Source organism: Megalobrama amblycephala, linkage group LG3 (genome assembly GCF_018812025.1).
Source record: "Megalobrama amblycephala isolate DHTTF-2021 linkage group LG3, ASM1881202v1, whole genome shotgun sequence".
NCBI classification, from domain to species: Eukaryota; Metazoa; Chordata; class Actinopteri; order Cypriniformes; family Xenocyprididae; genus Megalobrama; species Megalobrama amblycephala.
In genome coordinates, this window is record NC_063046.1 from 33,279,340 (window position 1) to 33,305,723 (window position 26,384).

Below are 26,384 nucleotides of genomic sequence, written 5' to 3' on the forward strand. Positions count from 1 at the left end.
TACCTGCTACGAGCCTCACAAAGACGGCTAAAAGTGCTATTAGCGGCCAAGAAAGTGTTTGGCAATAGCTCAGTGATCCATGCTCTCGCAGCAGCAGCTGAGGCGCAGCCCGAGTCCATCCCCTCCTTCTGATGTGCGTTATTACAAGCAGGAATACCCAATCAAACACCTATCGCATCGATTCTCTCAGCGGATTCCCAACGCGCGCGGACAAAATAAGCAAACGAGGCAGAGCGCGGGCGACAAGTCCGTCCATCTCCTCCTTCAAGCTTTTTGTCTTTTCCCCGGTTTGTTTATTATGAAAGAGATGGACGTTTGAAAGGCAGTGGACACTTGGAGTCTTTTGGATTTTTACAGAAAGCTATCGGCGACAGCCGCGCTAATTTTTTATTATTATTTTTATTTTTTATTTTTTGGCTTTTCCAATTGTATGCGATTATTTGGACCCGATTCCTCATGGATAACACGTTTATTCAAGCGTTCGAGTAAGTAAATCTTTGCTCTTTTACGTTTCTAAATCATTGATAGAGGCGACTGCTGCCTGCCTTGCACTCGTTTTTACGCTTTAAACAAAACATTAACTCAGATTGTCGATTTGATACACACCTATGTAAGTGTCAATCATTGCATATCTATAGTGTTGTGTTTGTGAGCTGCTACTTTTACTATTAGAGTGCATTGGGGTTGGCTGCGGTAGGGAGAGAGAGAAAGAGAGAGAGAGAGAGACATATGCCTACCCACATGACATGAGCTAGCTAACCCATTCGAGATGGAAGGAGTTAATATGACAGTGCTTGATGTTTGCCTCTGTTTGCAGACTTTGAGTGACGCGATCATTTCGTTTTCCTTTAAGCTTGCCTGTTGCAGCTTCCAGCGCGGAGTGAGTGAGAATCGCACTGAGGCACGAGCGGTTTTTCTCCCCACTGTAACGGCTCGGCTCTCCGTCATATCCAAAAGACGCGCGGGGGGAAAGAGAGAGAGGAAAGAGGGGGAAAATCCCGCTTCGTCTTCATCCTCTTCAGATCTTACCGTCTGATTTTTTTGGTTTGAAAACTGCCGATACATGTCAGGCGTGTGAAAGCGCCCCAGGTGCCGTGTATCAGAGCAGAAGCGGAGCAGCTCTCGGGATCTCAGGGGCTCCTGAAAAAACCCCTGAAAGAGAAACATGCCGCGGAGGAAACAGCAAGCGCCCCGGCGCTCGGCAGGTATGGTTCTTCTTCTTCTTCTTCATTTGCTCCTCTTCTCCTCTCTGTTTTTTTTTTTTCTTCTTTCTCTTTTTGTGCTATTTTCATAGTAACGCTGAATATGTGTGTGTGTGTGTGTGTGTGTGTGCGCGTGTGTGTGAATGATCTGGAATTATCCACTGGTCCTCATAGCGGGATTTTGTGTAGGCTATTTGAAAAAAAAAAGTTTTTCTGTCTGTCTGTCCTTTTTTTTTTTTTTTGAAAGTCTTTTGTTTTTATGAAGTTTATCATGTCAGTCTAGCAGATTATTTGAGGCCACATAGTAACATTTCCTTTAATCAGAGTAGTCAACTGACTGAACACTAACAATGTTTAACTTTATTCCCGTGAATCCTGACTGTTTTACTCGCCTAGCCTCATGCAGCTGAAGCTGAGCCGACTCCAAGTCCTCTGATTGTTCTCTGTTTTACACCGCTCTCTTTCCTCGCTGGGCGTAGATATTGACTCCATGAATTAGAGATCTATAAAGGAGCGCAGGAAAAAAGGGCTTAGGTGTCAGCTGACTGTCACGACTCTCTTTGATGCTCGCCTTCGTTGTTTTGGGGGCTTTTGTGTGAAAACATTTGATCACAAAAAGCCAACTTTAATGTTGTTATTATTATTATTATTATTGTTATTTTTAATCCCTCCTCTCCGTTTCTGGGAAAGACTCGAAAGGTTATTTTGTAGCCGACGCACGAGGGGTCTAAGAAGAGCCTTTAATGGACAATTGCTATCTTTGATTTGACGGCTGATTGATTGCCTGTCATTCGGCTGCTCTTTGATCTATTCTTTCCTGATAAACATCAATAAATCACTCGCCATGGCAACGCCACAACCCCGTGACGTCATGTCTGCTCTGACAACCGCCCATTAAAACATCTTTAATTGCTGCTTTTCTACTTTTTTTTCTCATAGGCCGGGGCACAAGGCCACATTTACTTCCACTGCTCAAAGACATCTAATATGAGGAACACGAAAAGAAAACAGAGCGTTTAAATAATGATAGGTGACATCTAAATCTGTTTTGCTTTATTTTTAATGAACTGTCTAAAAATAACACGTCAACGGATACCTCGTCGTGATATTTTGATTGTTAGTTGACACATTTTCAACAAGGAAAAATTATGTAGTCAAAGAAACAAAAATAGAAATCTGTCAGCTTAACTGTTGCTAATGTCTTTTTAGGCCTACATTGTAGCCACGTTTTTCAAAGCGGTGACTGGTATTTTTGTTGTGTTAAAAACTAGAATACGTACGTCTTGTGATTTTTGAATCCTTGTCTAAACTTTACTGGGAGACACAAGAAGTCTTTGTTTATTCATGAATGAATTACACGCTGTTACTGTATGATACACGGCAAAATATTTACTGCTGAAACTTGAAGATCTTGTCTAAATGAAAACAAGTAGACTAATGACAATCAGATTCAACAGTTGACGGTTCATAAGTATATATGCATTATCATGCAAAGATTTGTACTATTTGGTGGACACGATCAAAGCTGACTCTCTTGCACGCATACGAATATCACCAGAGCATGAAATACTCATGAACGGTCCAATAGAGGGCACACCTACAGTCCTACAAAAACACACACACATACACAAAACTAATAACCTAATCTGGAGACGGAAGAATGGTTTGCTCCATCAGTCTGACCCGTCAAAGCAACTTTGTTTCATATTTGATTTAATTGTCTCTCCTTTGACAGCCACATTCATCAATAGCTCTAATGGTCAATCAGAAGTTGGCAGAGTGAGTGCTCTCATTTTGTCCCCCTCCCCTCCTCTCCACTCCCAATACGATAGGCTTGTGCTTTACTTTATCAAAATGCTTTTGCCTAATGGACGCGCAGAGGTAGAGGGAAGGAGGGAGGAGGGGAACAAGGGTGACTGAGAAGCTTCTCATTTCAGAGGAGTGAGAGAGAGAAAAAATCAGGCATTTATGCCTTTGATGAGCGGATGAAGACAAATACGAAAGCAGACTGAGAGCCTTTTTTTTTTCTCTCTTTAGACGAGGCAACTTCCTGTGATTTTTTTTTTTCTTTTTTAACTCCCTCTCTCCTTTCTTCAAACCAATGCCCCTCCCCTCCGTCTCTCCCTCTTCTTCTCACTCCATCCCTCCCTCCCTCCCAGCAGCCCTCACAGCTGCAAGTTATAAGGTTGACGACTGCACTGTGGCATACAAAGAGTGATGACAAATTGATTGCGCCGTCGTGATGGAAAGAGCAAAGGAAAGATGGCAGATGATGGGCCTTGATTAGGAACTTTGGGAAATCCAGTCCCCTGCAACCTTGAGCTTTGCATGAGAAAATTTCGCCCTCCCTCACATTTTCTGTCTCTTTCTCTCGCTCCCTCGTTCTGTCTCTCCCTTCCTCCCTCCTCCCACCAAGTCTGGAAGGCCCGCTCAGCCGTAGAAAAAGAAAAGTTGTTTTGCCAGCTTCATTAGTGTTCACCTAATTAGCTGTAAAGCTGATGGATTCCTGACAGGCCTAATGATTGGAGATGACAAGCTCCGCACACTGTCATCCAGCCCAATTAGGTTTGCAGCTAGTTTGATGTAATCAAGTTGATATTACACAGTCCTCCATGCCTTTAGTTGGTGCACTAACTTAATTTGCTGCTGCAGGTGACAAATGGGCCGGGGTACCTGGGTAATCATGTTGGCTGAAATAGAGCACTTTTAATGGTCAAGAGACTAAGAGCAATAATAGTGGCGAGGTGACAAAACAGAATCAAAAGGCGCAGAAAAATCGCGTTGTGAAGGTAACCGGGTGGAAGTGCGTCACGGGCTCTGCACCTTTGACGTGAATTTTTTTCCTTTTTTGTAGTGGGGGAAATTGCCTGCTCTCCATTTGTTCAGTCTACTCTATCTATCTTTCTTTTTTAACAGACAGACACAGCACTCTCTGTCTAGTGAGGGTGATTCACCCCCCGCCAAAAAAAAAAAAAAACACCCGTTCAGGCGCAGGCAATGCAGCGTACACACCATGTTTTTGTTCACAGGCTTCAAAGCTTTTGCCAGACCAAACATATCAATTGTTTTGGGGAGTCGAAGAGAACATCAAACTTTTTTTTCCCCCAGCTATCTCTTTGTCCGTCTCGGTTTTTAATATCAAAGTTAGCTACTAAAGCACACCATTGTTGGAAACATCCACGTGCCCTCAATACCGATGTGTCCAAACTACGGTCTCCATGTTGACATGTCTGTCTCGGCTCATAGTTTGGAGAAATGTAATCTCTGTACATGCATTTGAACCAAGCGGATTTGATGTATGAAGACAGATTGTGTTGATATTGGTCATTATGATAGCGTTCATAGCATGTTTAAAGTTAGTTTATCTCATCTGTGTTAGAATAAATGTTAACTCTCAGCATTGTGTTTAGAGCGGCTAAATATGATTTATAAAAATATTTGGGTTGTGACGAATGTAACGGAGGCTGCGCTGAGATGGATTGCAGTTGGGGAAAGGAGCTGATTTCTGTGATTTTGTGTGTGTTTGATTGATTGCAGACAGGGAGCAATGATTAATCAAACTCAATGCCTGTTCCGGCAAGGGTGTGGAGCACTGCATGCGTGAGATCGTATGGGGAACACCGGTGGGCTCGTAAATACGGTCGCATGCACATAATGATCACCAACACATGCTCATGTAGAACACGTAGACACTAACGGGTTAGTTACGATTAGTATAGATAAAGAATATTGTAGTAGTTCGCGGTGTTGAAGTTTTGTACTGTGTGTGTGATGTCTTTTGACTTCTTTGCAAATTAAGAGTCGTCCACTTTGGTTCAAGTTTTTTTTTTTCTTCCCCTGCTGCAATTTAATTACTTAAATTATAATGAAACATCATGGTGACTTCATTATGTTAATTATCCTTATTAAAACCTAGTCATGATAATCATATGCATTATTAAGAAAAAGAAAATTATGTCATGTGCACCACTGTCCGGAATTACATTCCTCTCCTCAAATGAATGGATTTTTTTTTATTGTTTAATATATACAATTATTTAATTCAGAAAATGATTAATCAAAAGTAATGGACGTCTCTAGATGGATAGAATTTTAATCCAGATGTTTTGCATGTAATGAGCGTAAGAATACAATCTTCACATCTAACAGGAGATCTAATTAAACATCACTTGCAGCTTTTGAGTATTTCTGCATCAAATTTCCTTTTCTAACAGCATTATGAATTAAGCACAGGAACATGTTTTGTTATAGCTTGATGGTCATTTTAGCAGGAGAGGGAACAGCATGCCTGTTGGATATATTGTTACACTGAAATTTTGTATTGTTGTAGTTGCAGATATTTCTTTGCTTTTATTTACACAGTAGCTGGAAAGAGAACTGCATTTGGCCCTGTGAAGGTGTTCCTTCAACAGTGTGTGTGTGTGTGTGTGTGTGTGTGTGTGTGTGTGTGTGTGTGTGTGTGTGTGTGTGTGTGTGAGTGTGTGTGGATTATGGGGCCTGAGTCTTCGTCCTCCTCGCATTGCTCTGGCCCAAACCCTGCGCTCCCAGGCAGCCAACTGACACTATGATTAGTTATGGCTGTCCTCCGCCTTTTTCACCGCAAGAAGTGAGCAACAATGAGAAGGGTTAAGAGCAGAAGAGGCGGGGAAAAAGCACAGGAACGAAGAGAAAGAGAGAAAGTACGAAGGAAAGAGGGATGGGGGTTAAGGGAAAAAACTGAATAACCTAACAGCCAAACAGAGTGAGAAAGATAGAGAGAGAAGGGAGGGAGGGGAAGTTCTTCTCCCTGTGGATCCACACCAGAGTTGATGGTTGATAAACAGAATTTTTTTCCTGAATCTTCCGTCATGGCTCCCATTAGCTTGACAGCTGTCAATTAGGGCTCCCTTGGTCTCGCGGGCTGCAGTTTATTGCAGGCGGTTGATGCTGTCATTTCCCTCACAGTTTCGCCTTGAGCGTTATCAGGAGCGTTCACACAGTCAATAGCTGATGCATCAGCACTTATTTCTTAAATTGGCTCACAAGGCTGCATCCTTCCCTCATTTTTTCCCCCTTTCTACCCCCTTACTGTCTCTCTCCTTCTCTGTTTCTCTCTCACTCTTCCCTTCTTTTCATCCCTTCTTTTCCAGAGATTGTTTGGTGAAGATATGACTATGAATGGTGACTGCAGCAGGGTTAATGAGAGTGCAGGGCGATTCCGTTGTTTGTGTGTCTCGCTTTTACACACACTCCAGCTAGCAACAATTTTTAGAATCGATTTATCTGTTGATTATTTTTATGATTCATCTTGCACACTGCTCTTGTAAAGTAGTTATGCTACACATTGAGTGCAAAAATTACTTACAATATAAAGTGATGTCACTGTTTGAAAGTGGCAGGATGGTTTAAATATCCAAAAATACAGATTCACAAAGTATTAACTGGTGTGTGTATATATCTATCTATCTGTCTATCTATCCATATATATATATATATATATATATATATATATATATAATTAATTTTTGAAAATAATTTTTGCCAACATATTCTGAACATAGTAATGTTGTATTTTGAGTAATAAATGAATATAAGGGAAATTTTTTTTCAGTAAATCCCACTAAAGTTAAAACAATAGTTATACTGTTTAAAATCCAGATGATTTCCCTCCCTTTCTTTTTCGCCTAGTGTGATTGACCTGAATGCAGACACGTATAAATTTTTACACCGACAGTAGTTGCTCGCTTGCTGTTAGTACACATTGTTTTGCATTATAATATTATCATATAAAATGTAATGTATTGGTCATTTTTTTTTCAAGTGATTCACTAATTTAAAGTGATGTTGTTGATGGCGGTTCTTTGTGCACAGTGCAAAGCCCCAACTAACTGATAATTGCATTTGTTGTCAATTATTTTCATTATCTTTTATTTGATCAATTATAATTGTGCTAATACGTTTTGTTTATGATGTTTAAGGTTGCAACACATTATCAATAATATATTATATTTGTCTTGTATTAAATATAGTAATGTGAAGCTTTAAATACTGTTAAAATTTGCAGTTTGAAATATCTTTCTGCATGGACATTAAAAAAATACATTAGCAATAGCATCCATTACACATTTGGTGTTTGTTAAATTTGACACACAGTGTAAATTTGCTTGCTGTCTTATGGGTTTATGATTTTGACTTTGACTTTTGATTTTATTCTGCTTATATTAATCTATTTAACTTTAAGAATAACAGGAAAAAAGTGCGTCATTCCAGTTTTGACTAGTCTGATTTTTGTTTTACCTACGGCTGAGAAAGTAATACAAATTGAAAATAAATTAAGCGTAACATTTAGACAAAACATTTTGAGTAGCTTATCTGCCATTTACACGTCAAAAAGTACAAGAAAAATAAACATGTCTAAATTGTTTATGTTCACCATCGAGGTTTCTGTGTGTTTTGATTTGATGAAAAGTTTGAATAGTTTTAGCTTAGCTGGTTGTGTGCTGTAGTTTGTTGATGATTTCCTCTGTTGTTGAGAGAATTGGAACTACATGCGCTGTGAAAGTTGAACATGTTCTACAAAGCAGTTCCCACAGAGAGAATGACCACAGCAAGTGTTGATCAGATCCTTATGCACATCTTCCTGATTCATGTTTATTTTATCGATCAACAATGAACACTGAACCTTGCCGTTTATGCTGTGATATCCAGAATACACCTCCAAATCTACTCCTTGTTTCACGCTGGCGATTGGTCAAGATTCTCGGCTGTGCTGCATGATTTGCTGCTACCGTGGCCCACACCTCTTCCGGTGGGGCGGAATCTGGGAGGAGACAGGAAATTAAGAGGGTTTCTGGGATCTACGTGTCTGGCTGTGGTAGACAGTTATTTTTACCCTGCCCAGTACTGTGAGGGATATTAGCTTAGCCTTGCACAGAGGTGGCACTGAGTATCACAGTACTAATGAATCATCCGGCCTGCGCTCTTTCCATATGCTTGAGTTGTCCCGCCTTCCCACTCTCTCTCTCACTCTGAGTGATACTGTAGTTCTTTGTGTATGTATCTGTGAGGCCGGTCCACTCTGGCAGCTACATGCAACTGTGAGAGTCCCTGTGTAGTCCAATGAAATATGGCCGCGTGGAAGTAATCCCTGTCATGTCGAAGAGGGATAGGGACGTGCTGAGGGAGGCTGAGAAAATGACACAGAGAGAGAGAGTTAGTTGGGGGCAGGGACTACAGTAAAGATTTTGGCAGGGGGCTGGTTGTTGGTTTGGTTCAGTGTCGCTTGAGTGTGTGTGTGTGTGTGTGTGTGTGTGTACGATTCCTCCACAGAAATGGCAGGGGTCTTGTCCCGCCGCTCGGCTTGTCTCGGCACCCTCCTCCTTTTTCGCTCCGAGCCTGAAAACTGACAGCCATCAGTCTTGCTCGGCTTTTTATCACGGTGTGTGCGTGTGACATGCAGGCTGCTTTTTGATGGCGGTGCCGGTGATGAAAGGCAGAGCAGCAGAGAATGAGAGCGAGAGAGGGGCCCTAGTAATCAGGGCCAGCCTGAGCTCTGACATCCTTCTCCGGCCTGACAGGCCTCTTCCTCCTTCTCTCCTCACTACCCAGACTGGAGGAAAGAGAGAGGGGAGGCCCTCAAACGCTCTCAAACTCCTTCTCTCTTATGTCCTGATCAGTCTCAGATGCTGGGAATTATCCCTCCTCCCTCCACGTTGTGTTTTATTTAATGAGGGCAGAGGAAGAAGAGGGGAATGCGGCGCACAGGGGTTGGGGATGTTGTTAACTCTGCCGGAGTCCCCGGTGCGGGTGTGTTTGTCCACGTCTGCATCTGTGCAACCTCGGTGCACGTATATGAATGTTTATGTGTGGTGATGTGTGTTTTTCTTGAGTGTACTATCATGCTGGCATTTCCTTCCTGTTTGATGCCGCTATTTAATGTGTTCGTACGCATCGCCTGCTTGGGTTCGTCGTGCTGGTTCTTGGCAGAGGCAGGCAGGTGTGAGGGGCAGAGCGAGGGAGGGAGGCTGAGAGAGAGAGAGAGCAAGAGAGGAAGTCTGTTTTATTTTATACTGCAGGCCTGTTGCTAATTAATGTTTCTTGGTAGGATTCTGTCTGAGTTGAGTAATGTTTTTGATCTTTATGCCTGATAACTGCATACCTAATGAGATTTCAAAGCTTCTCGAGATGTGTGTGCGCTGCTCCCTGCAATTATTGACAGATGCCTTTTCTCCGCCATTGGGTTCGGCACCATAAATCCTCTGGCTGTAATGAGCTTGAGAAGTGCCACCCTGCCAGTGAGCTAATGAAAGAGAGAGAGAGAGAGAGAGAGAGAGAGGGTGGAGGGGATCACGCTTCCTTGACACATTTTTTTCTTTAAATGCACTCTGCAGATGTCAGGCCCCCACTGCCAGTGTGTTAAAAAAGAAAAGAGCACGAGATAGAGGAAGGAAAAAGAGAAGACGATTTTTACAGTAAAGGAGGGGTGAGTTGAAGCCTGCCTTTGAGGAGACACGAGAAGGGATGAGTAGAGAGTTTCGGTTGGTTGGTCGGCGAGCCGTTTCGGGTTTCGGTCCTGCGCCGAGGTCGTTTGTCTGCCGTATGTAGTTTTTATTTGAAATAGTAGTCGCGTTGTTGCCGAAGTTGACTTTGATTGATACCCTTGCCCTCTCATACAACTCCGAGCCAGGTTTTTTTTTTTTTTTTTAGGACTTGTCTGTTTCTTTCTCCTACATAGTTTTTTCCCCCTTTCTTTCCTTCGCTGGCCTGTTTCCTCTTCCTTTTACTGCAAAAAAATAATGGACAGTATGAGAGAAAGAGAGTGAGATGGAGCAACAGACAGGGAAAAAAAACAGTCGGCCTGTTCTCTGGCTCTCACACAGATACAACACTTCGACCTTTTTGATGCCGTCCTGAACCCGGATAGCAGGACCGAAAGACTGAAAGAGAGCGAGAGAGAGAGGCACTCCATGCCAAACAGTCGATTTCCCCAGCTCCTCAGCACGGTCATATATCATGGACCCACCCTTCTCTCCTGACAGAATGACATGTGTCATTTATCAAACGGGCCCTTGCCAAGGAGCCCAGTGTTAGGGGCTGTCCCCCCCTCTGAGAATTGCCACTGCCTCCACTCCACCGAGGGGTCTGCACAGCCAGGGGAGGGGATGGTGGATGAGGGGGTGACATGGCCACTAACAATGCCACTCGAATCTTTCCTCAGAATCCCTCAGTTTTTATGTTTGTGAAGGTTTTTTTTTTAAATGACACACTTACAAAAGTTTGTATTTATTGAGGTCACAGGAAGTCTTAGGTTATATAAGTGAGCCTATATGTGTCTGACTCGTGAAGGCTGTGTCCGTGTGCACGTATGGCTGTCAGGTATCAGTCAGAACTCAAATCTGTTTTCTCCTACCCTCCCTCTTTCCCTCCTCCTGTCCCTCCTTCAGCCTCTCCAGGGGCCTGCATGAGTGAATCGGAGCTCTTTCGCTTTCCCATGATTCAAAGGAGCATTACTGAAGATGGATGCTCCTTAAAAAAAGAAATTGATGATGGATACGAGGCTGGCCATGTCATTCATCATTTTGAATATTATTTAGACTGGCCGTGTAAAGCTGTAACCTGAGCAGGGCTCAGAGAAAGAGAGAGAGGGAACAAGAGAGAGCTCGGAGCAGGACGTGGGCTTCCTCTGATGGATGGGCCGAGCTCTTGCACTGTTCGTTACCAGATACCAGAGGAGCCGCACTCCTTTGCTCACTCATTCACCCACTCACTACCCGTTTTTTTGCTCCTGAAAGGGTGCTTGAAAACAAAAGTCAAAGTGTTTTTGTTTGTCATCACCGTGGCCCTGTAACCTAGGTAACCCTGACTTTTTTTCCCGTTTTTGTTTTCCTCCCCCCAGCTCTGACATGTTTTTCATCGAGGTCGTAAAGTTTTGTCGACAGCCCCTCAGGAACGAGGTGACCATTGTCGTCATGGACGCTAAAAGAGCGGGAACAGCTGGGCTTCATTAGCAGGAAATGAAGCCGACCTTTAACGAAAGCAGAAAAAGAAACACATATCTGAACGCTCTAATCACACGTGATCCTCCGCACCCGGCCCACGTTAATGAAAACATTTCTGTCATGTTTTCCTCCGTCCCTTTTGTGACTGTAAGATGAGATCTGTCCAAATCATATTTTCACAGTATCTATAAGCATCTGATAATTCGGTTAACGGTGCACTCTTGCTGTGTGCCTGCAGTTCACGGGCTGGTCAGATTCCTGTCGTCTCTGGCAGTGGCAGTTGAGTGCTCAACAATGCTTGATATATTTGTCCATTGTTGCGGTGGGGGGCTCTACGACTGTCGACGTGAGATGCATCATGCTCTCGGACGCATTGAAATGGGTTTGATGAATTATTTTGCTTTGCAGTCTCGTTGGACGTGGTGGGTGTACTTGGATTCATTGTTCTTAAATTTTCCAGCACCTTGAACGTGTCCCAACTCATGACAGGCCCCACCCTATGACGAGCATTTGGGTTTCAGCAGTCTGCTTCTATAAAGCCCTTTGGGCTTCATCTGCCCCTGCAAACCACACTTTTGAGCTGCACCCTTCTTAGGGAGGTTGAAAGCTCGGGTCAAACTGTTAAGAGAGTTTCAAACCCATTCCAGCAAGAGATAGAGAGAGAGAGAACGCATGCGAAAACATAGGGGCGTGAGGGAAAGCAAGAACAGGATAGAGAGAATAGGTTGTTTTGTTTTTGTATGCTCTATTTCTTCCCTTTCCTAGTACCCCTCTCTCCCTCCCTCGCTCTCCCTCTCTCTCTCTTTTTTTCCAGTTTTATAGCAGGAGACATGATTTATTGTGGCCATCCATCTCTGGGTCTCATCCATCACCTCCTGGTTGCTAGGCAATCATGGCAGCAGCTGTTTGCTTTGACTCAGACAGAGGCACTGTCAATCAAGACAGGCAGGTGAAAAGCATTAGAAACACGCTATTGTCAGACGGAATAATTAATCAAAGGCAAGAAAGATAATTAAAAAGATATGACCCTTGCTAGCACTTGCTCAGGGTTGCCTGAGAAGAGAGTGAAGAGGGAAAAACGAGGGTAAGGAAGAGAGTGGAGCAGTAGGAAAGCACTGGCGTGTGGCATGTCCTCTCTCTCTCTCTCTCTCTCTCTCTCTCTCTTTTTAACTCAGTCTTACTCTCTCGACACAGTAAGAGAGTGGAGCAGAGGAAGATAAAGCTTACTCTCTCCGTCACTAGACCAGGTTGTAATTAATTAAAAAGAGATCGGAGGAGAAAGAGGGGAGAGAAATAATAAAAGGGCTGGCGGAGGAGATGAGAGTGAGTGAGGGGAAAGAGAGAGAGAGAGGAACCACATGAAAGGGTTGAGTACCTCGCTCTGATACGAGCAAATGCTACAAACGCGTACTTAAAAGTGTTCCTCTTCAAATCCATGTCGCTCTCTCTCCTGTGTGCCTCAGAGTGTGTGACTGTGTGTGTGTGTGTATGTGCTGCGACTTTCCCACAAAGCCTCAGGCCTACACGGTGTGCCTTCTTTAACTCTAGCTTAAGATGTCTCTGTTGAAATGCGTGTGCTCACACACTTATAATCGCTAATGTTATTCTGATACAGTGAGAGACAGACAGCCCTACAGTTCAGAATAATGAGTGACCGCACATACGTTTTGGGTCAGTGACGTGATGCTGTTTTTAAATCCAAAAATACATTAAAATGAGTCCCACTTTATATTGCCTTTAACTAATATGTAATAACATTTAAATGAATCATTTTATACAATGCACTTATTGTGCACGTACATGTTTTTACATTGCATTTATATTTAAGAAATACCTGTCTTATTACAGCTGTAATTCATTTCTGCAATAATATATATAATTACACTGTTGACCCTCCCCTTACATCTTAACTCACTCTTAAACCTACCCATACCACCAAACCTGTCCCTAACCTTACCTGTATCCCACCTCAATAGCAGAAAAAGTGTTTTGCAATACAACACAAACACAATAAGTACATAAGTGCATTGTATTTATTTATTTTATTTTTTTGAGATACAAGTACATAGTTAAAGTCACCTAATATAAAGTGACCTTAAAATGCAATATATACATTTCTCTTTTTTTTTTGATGACTAATATGATGTGGATGCTTACATGTATTCAAGTTGTAAAATTAATGTTTTTATTATTTTTTTACTTGATAGTTGCACCTTAAATTTACATTTAATTTAATTTTGGCAGATGTGTTTTGGGCTACGTTGTTTGTGTGTGTGTGTGTGTGTGTGTGTGTGTGTGTGTGTGTGTGTGTGTGTGTGTGTGTGTGTGTGTGTGTATGTGTGTGTGTGTGTGTTTCTTTAAAGGTCATCAGTTATATACTGTTGCAAAAATATTAACAACTAAAACCTATAGTCAAGTCATGTCACCTTTATTTATATAGCACTTTTTACAATGTAGATTGTTTCAAAGCAGCTTTACAGTTATAACAGGAAAATAATGCAACAACATTTGTTTTGGCTGTACGGCAGCTCTAGAAGAAAATAGTGTCGTTGTTCAGTATTGATTCATTTCCGTTGTAAAAATCAATAGTTATTAATTTAGTTCATTTATCTATACAGCAGCTCTGGAGAAAACAGTGATGTCATCATCCAGCTCAGATCAGTTCTCAGATCAGATAGGCCACGTACACACTGCTAAATTCGGTTGTCAGTTCACCTTTTAGTGCTTAATTGTGTTCTGTACACACAGTAAAATACAGGAGTGACAACCGCATTCTACAACTGTATTAACTCCCGAAAAATACAGGTAGTGTCAACCGCATGTACAGAAATTCTATGCAGTGTGTACGGAACCGAACTGAACAACTAGTTGTTAATGACGTTTTTTAACGTGTATCAGAGATGTTTCTCTCTTCTGTATTTGCAGTGAAGAAATCACAGGGAAAGCAGCATGAGCACTGAGTGTTGCCAGATCTTTCTAGAAAAAACAGTGAACAAGCCCATGATAAACTGAAATAAATCAAAATGTGTTATGCTGAAAATAAGACCAAAATATTGCGACCCGCGTCTTCTCACTTTAATAACTCCAGAAACTCGATCGCTTTATGAGCCAAGCCTAAACAAGCTCAAAAACACCACGAAAACGCGCTCTGTGAAGAAGACTTTACAAGCATAAACAAAACACGACGCATCTGTCCACTCTGCTTTGTTTAAAATGGCTTTAAATAACAGGTATTTTTTCGCTGTAATATTAATTTGGTGACAACAACGGACCCCAAACACGTGAGGTGCCAGAACATTGCTATGGTTTCCAAGCTGTCAATCATCGAGTTTCGAGAGTGAGTCGTGTTCCGTACATACATTTAACGATAATTTAGGGGATTCACTCACGTATTTAAATGCGGTTGTCACTCCTAAAACTTAGTGTGTATGAGGCCATACAATCAGATCAGTAATATTGTTGTATATTAAGTGTTCACATTAGGGTTGTCACGGTACCAAAATTTCAGTAGTCGGTACTAATAACAGTAAAAGTTTGCGGTTCTCTGTACCAATTTTGGTACCAGAGCAAAAACTGTTGAAATAAGTATTTACATTTTTTTTGTCCTGTTTTGTCTTGTCTGTTGGTTATCACTGTCAATCTACGATTCAATCACGCATTTAAATGTGGTTGTCTATCCACAAACTTTGCAGTGTGTACTTAGCAGCATAATAAACTAAACTTGTATTCAGATTGTGAATGGGTAATAAACAGAAAGCAAGAGAAGAGCCCTTCCTTTTATAATCACTAAGTTTGTCAATCTCTAAAGCACAAGTTCACTGAATTCTGCACTCTGGTGAAAACTCCTGTTATAATAAAATGCAGCTGTCTTAATTGTACAATGAATCTTTTATTTACTTTGTGATTACACTTTGTTGGTTATAATGAAAGGATTCGCAAGTGTGTGCCTCATGCTTTTTCAGCGGATTCTGACTAACTACTGTAACTAGCACCTCTGATAGACCATTGTGTTCACATGCTCAATAGATATGATTGTGATTGCTCAAACAAACACAAACAAGAGTGATTGAAAGCAGTGTGTGTGTGTGTGTGTGTGTGTGTATATATATATATATGTATATATAAAATTTGGTACTGATAGTGTCTATTCATTTGACATTTATTATATATTATTATTATTATTGTTATTATTACATTTTTTTGAATATCGACTATGTTGTAAATGCTCACATGTATTTAAGGTGTACTAAAAATGTTATGTTTCACTTCAAAATATGACATTTTTAAATTAAACATTAAATTACTATTATTATTATTAATATTATTAGGAATTTGGCTAATGTTTTTTAACCATTTTATTCTCCTTCTTTATCACTCTTTTATGCTATTGACCTTTTTTGCCTAATTTTCATGCCATTAATTTGGGTTTGATAGCGGGCACGACATTGTGTGTAAATATCTGCTGTTTGTGCGCAGTAAGTGGGATAATGTAGAGTCAGGCGGTCAGTCATACAGTTTAGCTGTTATTATCCAAAAATATCTGACCACAGAATGCTTGCATTGACAGATCAGAATCAAGTATTCTGGAGAGCCATGTAATAATTTGCAGTAACATGATGTGTGGAGTGTTTGTGGCCATGTCTCTGTTCACTTTGTTAGACAGCAGTGTCTCCTGCACCTACATGTCTCTGAGGTAATGTGAGGTCATGTTGCCTCTAGCAGCAGCTCTCCCATGGGCCTGTCTTTTTGTCTCTGTCTGTCTCTCTCTCTTGCTTTCTCCATCATTTCACTCTATGTACATAGATAAGACTCCGAACAGTGTGCTCACCACCCAAACCGAAGCGTTCTCCCAAATGTTACTTTAATATCAAAGTTTATTGTAAATTTCAGAATTCATACAGCGGTCATCCTGCATATCCGTCAGGGCATTAGAATGGTGCTTTTCCCGCATGCTAGTTTAAACATGAGGGAGCGCCCGTGCTGTATGTTGTAAATAATGTTTGGTTAGTCATTATCAGATAAAAGAGTCGCTCTAATCTTCACACACAGGTGCAGACTGAGAGTCCAGTCAAAATACTGTAAAACGCATTCATAGACGTCACACTGACATGGTTTGCCCTTTGTATAATGGAGAAAAAAATAGCTTTACTGCACCGTACCACAAATATGCCTCAGATAGACACGACTACTCTCACACCTCCTCAACATACCTTTCTGATAAAATTATAGAGATGGAAATGTCAAGGCTCTTAACTCAGTGTCTGTGAGAGCGTTAGAGTTGTTTTTTTTTCACAGGATGGTTGCAAAAAAAGGTGTTGTTCAGGCTATATCTGATTAGTGTTTGATATGTTTGACATGAAACTATTACTCTGCAGACTAATATGATGATGAGCCTTTCCTTTGATGTTATGAAAACGCGTCAACAGCTAGATATTTGGATGTACCCCTTATAATGCGCTGTTTGTATATGTGACATTTGTTGGCCATTATTTTCATGAGAGTGACACAAAACATAATGTGAAAATGCAGAGCTGGACATGCCCCAAAAATGTAAACAAAGAAGAAATGTGAACATGTGACACAAGTTGTTCAGAATACACTGAACTATCCAAAAATTTCTCCCACTGGATTTCCTGTAAAAATAACTATATTGTGGTATATGCTATTCTGATTTGAAATTAGTCATTCCATGATAAAGGATTTTTATTCATAACTCCTCCCTACTTTTTTTTGGGCAGAGACGGAAGAGAGGCTCACAAAATAAACGCAGAATGAGATTTGAATGCTAGTTTATGTCAGGGCACTTCAGAATGTTTAAAATGTTTTCCTAGCATCCCTGCTCTGCTCTTGGTATATAATCAATCGTAAGTTCAGTCACTGGCTCTCAGTAAATGTGTAGCTAAATGGCTTATCAGCGTAATCTCTCTTCGCAGTTGCACTTGTGTCAAACATGGGTTTAAGTGATTTATTGAGTCGCTGTGAGGTTATATATTGACCTGGTCCTGGGTCAGTCCCTATAGCTGCTAGTTACGCTCTGAAGTCAAACATTACACTTACTCTCACGACTGATTGCTGATGCAGATTTTGTCCGCTCCAATACAGAGACCTAATTTGACAGCCCGTTAATGTTAAAAACAAATGCCTCTGAAACCAAATGGTTAAAATGGCCCCAGCGTGGTTAGCCATGTACAACTGGATTGCTAATATAATCGACCCCCCCCCCCCCCCCCCCCCAAAAAAAATCACTTCAGGGGACTGCTGTGGTATTTTTAGTCTTATTAACTTGCATACTTTTAGATATGGCCTCGAAGTCCCCTGCCATCATCTGTGAGCTGCAGATGGAAAAAAAATAACATCTTAAAACTATAATTCTTTGTCCAAAAGTGGTTTTAAATTCATATAAATTATTCTGAAAACAATGTTTCTTCTTCTTATGTTATTACGCTACATTTTGTTTTTAGAAATTAAGAAAACTAGTTTTATCATTATTAGTAGTAATAAACCAGAATATATATATATATATTTTTTTTGAATGTATTATTTCTTGTGTTTATTCTTATGCCGGTGACATATTTTTATATGCATATTTTATTCTGCACTGTTATTTATCATATTTCTTAAAAAATATTTTTTTTTATATAAGGAAAAAAAAAAAGAAGACATTAATGAGTGCAGTTTACTCCTCCCCTCTCCTGTGGCTGTCTGTGGCGCTTTTTGATGACACGGTCCACATCACTCCTGCTGCGCGCTTGAGAGGATGTCCCTCTCCCGGCTGATAAGGCCCTTACTGTTTATGAATTCCTGTGGCTCGATCCAGTCACCCAACCCTGGAATTCAGTGGGGGGAAAAGTTTGTGTGCCAGAGTACGTCTCTGTGCTCCCAGCTGTGCGTGTAAAACCACAAATGTTATGACGCTGGCCACCTTGACTGCGTATCTTTACCGTAACGTGTTAAGTACACATATGCACATCTGAGCAAGAGGTATTTCAGTGTGTGTGTGTGTGTGTGTGTGTGTGTGTGTGAGAGAGAGAGAGTTTGTGGATGCAAAACGAAGGCTTTGAATAACTCCAAATAATTTTTGGCTGTGCAATTGAATTGCATACATGCTACACATGAGTGTAACAGTTGGGTAAGAGTACTTACAGCTGTCCCACACTGTCCACACACACTCCCAAATCACTCTTTCAACAACCTAACACATTATTCATGTAAAAGTTTATATATATATATATATATATATATATATTATGTGTGTGTGCACTAATATTATTACATGTTCATTATGTTTTATAGAGCACACATTTGGATTCAGTATTAAAGCTGCTCTCAATTTTTCACTATTCCTCTGTTAGTTGTGTTTCCTATGTAGGCTAAGGGGGAAACAATCTGTTATACCTCTGGCTATGTTGTGTGTGTGTGTGTGTTTGGAGTGTTTGGGACTGCTGTGTGTTTGCTTATCTCTCCATCGTGACACAGGGAACTGCGCTACATTAATACCTGCGATAGGGACTGTCTGCCTCGCACCTCTCTACAATGCAGATAAGCTTCAGCTCTGGAGGATTATCAACAGAGCCTGCGCTCACACACACATACACACACATGCTTTATTTATTGTTTGGAGGTGCTGCAAGAATGGAGAGTGTAGAAGTGGTAGTGGAAAAAAATCATGAGACTAGGGAGAAGATGGTATCAAGCAAAAATTGGCAAACTTTGTAGTCTTTTTTTTTTTAATCTTCCCTGATACACACACACATACTCACACAAAGATTTGTTCAGGAAGAAGGGAGTGTTCATGCTGTCTGTCTTTGTCTTGCAGGTTTTTTATTCCACTGGAGCGAAGGACGGTGACATTTTTTGAAAGTTATCATGATAATGATACAATATGTGATCTTTACCTTTGGATTATTATGGCAAAACAAAATTTAAATTATTAATAATAATAAATAAATATTTTTTAATCCATAGGACAAGCAGTTCGCACACATGCTCTGATATATCAAGCTGAGATGTTAATATGCAGGCAGCTCCAGTTTGTTTCCAGGATGCATCATATCCTGATCCTGCGCTTCCTGTCCTCTCTTTGCAATCGTATACAATATAAAATGGCTAAACTAAAATGAATAAAAATGACTAAAGCCCTCTTAATCCGTAAAACTGGCCTTGAGCTGAGCAGTCTCGATTCTTATTGTTGTTGTTGTTGTTTTTTTTTGTATTTTTTTTAGTAAGTTCGGCTTCCAAAGCAGGTGTTTCAGAACATCTGTGACATTTAGAGTTCCTCATTCTCTCTGTAGGCGAGGGAGGTGTTATGTGTTTGTGTGTGTACTGTTTTTGCCTCAGATTATTTCTGGTGACCACAACCATATGTGCAGTATTCACTGAATTTATGATTGTTTTTTATAAGGCGACATTATGGTTATCCGTAGCCATTCGTAGTGTGCAGCAGCATTTGTACTGCAGGTTATTGCTAGAACCGTGGTTTTTGTTTGTAGCCGTGAGTTGTGTGCAGTGTGTGTGTGTGTGTGTGTGTGTGTGTGTGTCGTATTGATTGTATTGTGGTGTTATTGTGAGGTTCATGGCCGTGGCGCAGTTCTCTTAGCTCCCCTGTGGAGTTCCATCCTGCAAACACAATGCTAGGTGGTAACTCTTCCTCATCCTTACTGCATTCACAACAGACACACTGATTAGCTTTTGTATGTGTTTGTTTGTGTGTGGGTGGGTGGGTGTGTGTGTATGTGTGTGTTTGTGCACTTTTTATCCACTGTGTGTTCTTGATGTGAATGTTTTGTAAATTAATCACACCGAGGAAAAGATGCAATATTTCACATACACATATGGAAGCAAACATTTATTCTTACACACACTCACTCGCACCAACTCTCACTTTAATTGGGTATGGAGAGGTTAATGATCTTCCCAAGCATAAGCCCTGAGGGTGTGTGTATGTGTGTGTGAGTTTAAATGGCAGTTTAAAGGAGCTTGTACATCTAAACATCTAAATACGAGCCTTTAGTTCTTTGAGATTTGACGCACTTTCTCACACGCGCACACGCACACACACACACGTAGATAGAGGGGCCGTTTTAACGCTCTGAGTTTCTGGGATCACTCTTTGGCCTGTTTCATTTGTGTTCGTTTGTCGTTGTGTGATAATGAGATAATTAAATGTGGCGTCCCTCTTCCTGCTATATTTCATTCCCCCCTTTTGGAGTCATGGAACAGGCCAGGCCTTTGAAATGGATACTCTATCAGTTCCCAGCCCAGATCAGTGGCCCTGCGGCCCCTAGGACTCGGGGAGGGGAGGAGAGGGCCCTGTGGCACTCGACCAATCAGAGCGCGGCCCCCACTAAGAGGTGTTGATGGCTATAGAGCACTAGCTATCCATCATTCACTGTGATTTTAGGAATAACTTGTCTGTAATGCAATATCAACGCAAATGAATGCCCTTTTAGAACGAATGCCATTTTAAAAGATCTAGAGTTGCATTTTAATTTCAGTCATGCAATAAATCATAGAAAGACAAACAGAATAATCAAAGTTTTATTCCAAATAAGAGCTCAGGTTTTGAAATATCAAATTAAGCAGAAAATATGCAGGATGCAATGTGACACCAAGGGAAACAAACCTCATTGAAGAGCTTTGAAAATTGATTGATATGCAGCACTTTGGTTTCTCGTCACCAAAACAGATCCTGGAGTTTTGCATTTTGTAAACTTTTTTTTTTTTAATTATAAAAATAATTATTATTATTATAATTGTTGTTGTTGATTGTGAAGGTAGAGTTATTTTTTACTGTATCGTATATAAAATACATATAAATAAATATTACAAATTATTCTTATTCTATTTTATTCAGTGAAATCCGCTTGTGATGTTATTATGGAATACACTGTACGGTATTTTATTTTTTCTTTGATTTAAAAGTGATATCCAGATAGAAATTCCATAATAATTATTTATTAATGAAGAGCAATAATCAGCTGATTTAAATGCAATCATAGTGCAATAGCTTTATTATAAGTATAACAAATTTATTTTATTACCCTTTAAAAGCATGCAATGATGTTCTGCTTTAAGGGAAAAAAAATATACATAATTATACTTCCTCTAGAACAGGATGAGATGGATAGAACCAGCTTATTTAGTTTGATGATTTAGATATCACTATTTAAAATTACTTGTTCTTTATTTTGTTTTGCATGTTTATCTCTGTGTGTGTGTATGTGTGTGTGTGTGTTATGCAGCAGCCCAACTGTCTGGATTGGTGGTGTCTTAATTGCACATCCTGTTTACATCCTATTGTGTTTCATTTCGGCACGTAGCACACAAGCGAGTTTCATCCCCCCTTAACTTTTTTTTCTATACATGCATAATATAGATTATAAAGATAATAATATAGATAATATAGAAAGATAAAATAGAAGATAATATATATATATATATATATATATATATATATATATATATATATATATATTAAATAAAATATAATTGACACAAATATAAGAGAGAGAAGGGCAGGAGATAAAGATAGTGAAATAATGGTTCTGTAGCATCACAGTGACCTAGTGTAGCCAGGCAACATTTTTAAAAGTCACAAAGCAAAGGTCCACGACTGTGCTGGGACAGTTATAACGAGAGCCGTTCTCTTGTTAACTGTGGAAGCCTGTAAAGAGAGTGAACAGGGTCCTCTGCCCTGGGCCCCAGTTTTATGAGGCGAGAGAATGTACTGCCAGAGTCGTGTCTGCTTATCTGGACAAAAAGAAGCATGTTTCAAGCCTCACTTTCACACACTGAGGAAAATGTGCCATTTACAACATTAGAAGTCGTCCATTCAGTGACTCTTTACCTTTCGATATCTTATCTCTGTGTTTCTGTTGTAGTCTTCTGGCTATTCCCAGACATTTCTGAGAATTTTTTGGACAAGAAAGTAAATGCTTCTCTGGTAGACCACCAACATATTTCCCCACCCTTATTAAGTATGTGATATTAAGATCTTAAATCTGTTGTCGGCTACAGCGGGTGTGTGTATGTGCGTGTCTCTCTGTGGAGGGGCTGTGATGGCTTGTTTTCTTATTGCATCATTAGTTGAGGGGGTTGTGTGTTTACCAGGGCAGGCTGAACATTGTGGACATTAATGTGTCCTCCTGTGGTTTATGAGCCATTCAGAACACGTGCACACACACACACACACACACACACACACACACACGTGCGATCGACAGATCACGTGACAATATACTGTACAGTTGAAGGAATCTGCACACAAACTATTCCGTACCCTGAAGCCACATCTTTTATTTTCAGTGAAAAGAAGTAAAATGTGTTGTATGGGTTCTTTGCTCTACTTCCACACACAGCTGTGTGAATGTGGCCTCATAGCTATAGGTCTAAAATTAACACAAGGCATATGTGACACAGGGTTAAAGACTCATTAGGTGGCTGGCCCTGTTGTTGGCACAGTTTTAATATTATTTATGAGCGTCTCGAAGAAAATCATCATCCTTGTCCTCTGCTTTTCATTAATAATCAGAAATAATATCCAAAGCAGAACATTAGCCCTTAGCAGCTGCGACAAGATGACACATACATACCCAAAATGAACAAATCCAAGACATAATGTCATTTTTCTCTGCCAAACCATCTCTCTCTCTCCCTCCGAATATGCATTTATGTAATTTTCATTTGAGATAAACAAATATGTTAACTTCACAAGAATGAGGCTACTGTTAATTTCCTGTCATGCAACGATAGAGGTACTACTCTAGTGTATGTCTTTAAATATAGATAAAATGAAGTCATTATGCTTACTGCAAATGTTCTGATCTCAGTTCTGCTTTTTAACTACACCTCCAGTGTGACAAACGTGACCCCAGCCCCGTGGCCAAGGGCGGTTGTGAACAGCTACACTGCTGTAAGCAGAGTGTCTCTCTCACTGGCTATTTTCACAGGGCGGTGGGGGGTGTCGAGGGGGGAAGGAGGGGGGCTGGGTGCACATCACTTTTTATTAGCTTAATAAATCACCTTTGTTGTCAATCAAGGCACAGAGAATAATTGGATATGGTTGAAGCCTTGCGTGATGGATTATAAATCATTCCAGATTAAATTAAAAGATAATGCACAAACTTAATGGTTTGTGTTTTGCAGTCTAAATTGCCTCCGAGCAGTGTTGTTTTCTCGCTTTATTGTGTGCCGTTTTTCTCGCCTCTAAAACCCTGCACGTTCGCCTGCCTTTTACCGTCCTGCCTCCGCCGAGCCCAAGCGCTTGTGTGCGTCTCCTCTTGCGGCATTGTGTGTAATTTTCTTCATCTTCTATGATGTGTTCGTGCACCGGAGTGTTGTTTCTACGTATGGTTTTGTTTAGATTATGTGTCTGTTTCCATGTTTGCCCGCAACCCGAGCGTGGACCTCTCAAACGCGGCACGAGCAATATCATAGGCAATCAGTCCCCTCCCAGCTCATCTACACCCTCTGCCCTGTCTGCCTCCAAATCAGAAAAAAGGCAAATCTCTTTCTGTTTGCCTCCGCGGCCCAGCTCGATGCTAACAGATTAACCCTGACATCCTCAACAAGCGGGGCTTGCTTCTCAGGTGCCATCCAATGAGAGGAGCAGGAGAGAGAGAGGGAAAAGTCGACCCAATAAAGAGCGAAGCAGGAACTAAGGCGGCGGAGGCAGAGAGGCTATATCCTGCACATTAGCGCCATGGCTGCCCTGTCCGTTTATGTGCTGACAGATCCACTATTATCATAATCGGCCCGAGAACATGACGGGACGCTGAAGCGATGATGTCGTTTTATTTACGGGCGAGGCAGCTCCCTCCCGCCCCGCGCTCGTGGGCCACGTACCCCGGCGGGCCAGCACGAGCGGGCGAGTAGGTCAAATGACATCTTTTGATCAGAGCTGTCCAAAGAGATCAGAGGAGAGTGGCAGGTAATGGATACCCAGTGACACGCTGAATGGAAAGAGTCAGCGACTAGATGACTGCATGTCTCCCATTAGGAGCATCTCGCTCTCTCTATCTCGCTCGTCTTTGCTTTGCAGGCCCGCTCTCTGTGTATCTACATCACCCTCCTTCTCCCTCTCTCTCTCTTCCAAGGCCTTCAGATTGACGTCTCGACGTAGTACCTAAATCAGTGGACTGCCACCGGCTAACACTCTGCATTATGGGTTGGAAAATGCCTATTATTTTGCTGCCTAACGTATCTGCCAAGTTCAGGGCTTGTGTATGTGGAAGAGACACAGTGACTTTTTTCGTTTCAAATCAGAGATCTTGTCTATTTTCTGTCTTTGTGTGTTTGCGGGAGGGATGGGTCACGATTGTTGCTTGTTGGATGACTTGTCTGTAAGTGAGGTTGAGATTTTTTTCTTGTAGATATTTTTATTTTGATGTTTTTACCACCGGTGCTTTAATTAAAACAGCACCGCAACAGTTAAGGCTGATTATTACTTCTGCGTCGGACCTACGCCGGAGCCTCTGCGCCGTAGGCTATGCGTTTGTTTTCATTTAAGGTGCGGTCACACTGCACTTTTCGTTCCATTGACCTCCATTCAAACGCATGCGAATGCATCAGACCGGAAACGCAAGCTCGTGCGAAAAAATTTAGCATTTCGCTGCATTCCAAAGTTCAAGTTTGGTGAACTCTGACCTGCGAATTCGCATCACGTGAAGACGTGCGACCAGTAAGAAGATCGATTTGTCACGGCATGACCTCTTGGCTGAATTGAGAATGATATTTTTGCAGTTAAGTCGAGTAGGTTCTATATTTTTACATTTTGAATGAATTACTTTAAGTTATATGTTGAATTCATGTTTATAAAAAAGACGCTGAAGACCGTGACATATCACGAAATTTCGCACGTTCAAAGTCTAGTGTGACCACGGCTTTATACTTCTGCGTCGTTGTCCGCGTCAACGTGCATGCAGACCACTAGTAGGCAGTGTCCACGGTTATGTTGAGCATCAAGGCAAAAGCCGAAGAAGAAGCAGCTTTTCATGTACATTGTCAGGGAAGCTTACAAATAGAAGCGGCAGAGAAGCAGAAAATAGGTAACGACTTTTGTTGCAGTTTGACGGCGTGTGTCCCCTGAAACAGATCGTTTGTTCATTCCTATGGAAGCTGAAAACGCTCACTCTTCTCTGATTGCTCTGCGCCAGTTTTTTGACCCGAGGGAGGGGTTCTAGCAGACCAATCACAGCGCTTGCGGTCCGCGTAGAATTGACACGTAGTTACATTTTTGAAGAGGTGCACGTCAGGCTACGTCGTAGGCTACGCATGGTACAAACAGCCTACACCGTAGCTACGGCGTACACTGGGCGCAGAAGTATAAATCAGCCTTTATACATTGAGATGGACATCTTTAGACCATTGTGCCATGTCTTGCACTGAGCATCCCATCATTGCATGTCAAATTAAAAGTAGTCTAACTATTAAAAATGCAAGAAAGTGTATTATGTAAATGCCCTCTAACAACATGTTTCTTAAAGGGATAATTCATCCAAAAATGAAAATTATATAATCATTTACTCACCCTCATGTATGACTTCTGCGGAACAGAAAAGAAGATATTTTTGAAGAATGGTGGTGATTAAACCATTTCGGTTACCATTGACTTCCACTGTATCCAAAAAACCCAAAAAAAAACTCTGAGACATTTCTCTGTTGTGTTCCACAGAAAAAAGAAAGTAGGCCTAAATTATGAAAGATTTTAATTTTTATGTGAACTATCTTCTGTTTTAGACCAAATAACTAACTAGTCATTCAGTCGATTTTGAAAAATCCATATTCATCTTTTTTGTCACGTTTTATTTTCTATACATATGTATTTTTTTTCTGCACACACTTAACCATGTTTATATTGTGGTGTTAATATGTGTTTTGTGTGTGTGTGTGTGTGTGTGTGTGTGTGTGTGTGTGTGTGTGTGTGTGTGTGTGTGTGTGTGGTAGTCGAGCCGAGTGAGGCCCTGGGGATCACAGCAAGGCAGATCTGTTCTCTCCCATTACCCAGCAACCCTCTCTAATGGGAGACTGACACACTCCTGTGATTCTGAGTGGGACAGAGGGAGAGAGAGAGGGAGGGAAAGACACATTATGGGAGGGATTACTGAAAGAGGAAGAGGAACAACACAAGTCACAGAGAAAAACCTAGAGATTCTCAGTAAGACACACATGTAAACTCATTCAAAGACAATCGCCCCTCCCTCTCTCC

At 41.1% G+C, this 26,384-nt stretch overlaps 1 protein-coding gene across 2 annotated transcripts in view; it reads left to right on the forward strand.

Moving 5' to 3' along the window:
* Positions 1 to 345: 345 nt before the first annotated feature.
* Positions 346 to 26,384, forward strand: part of tshz3b (teashirt zinc finger homeobox 3b) — a 38,677-nt gene continuing 12,638 nt past the window's right edge. The window contains exons 1-2 of one of the 2 annotated variants that reach the window (XM_048185226.1): positions 346 to 485; positions 854 to 1,205. In XM_048185226.1, coding sequence (XP_048041183.1) covers positions 1,166 to 1,205 — 40 coding nt within the window. In that variant the 5' untranslated portion in view covers positions 346 to 485; positions 854 to 1,165. Of the gene's footprint in view, positions 486 to 532; positions 1,206 to 26,384 lie in introns of those variants that run through there. The other variant, XM_048185228.1, reaches the window with a different exon arrangement.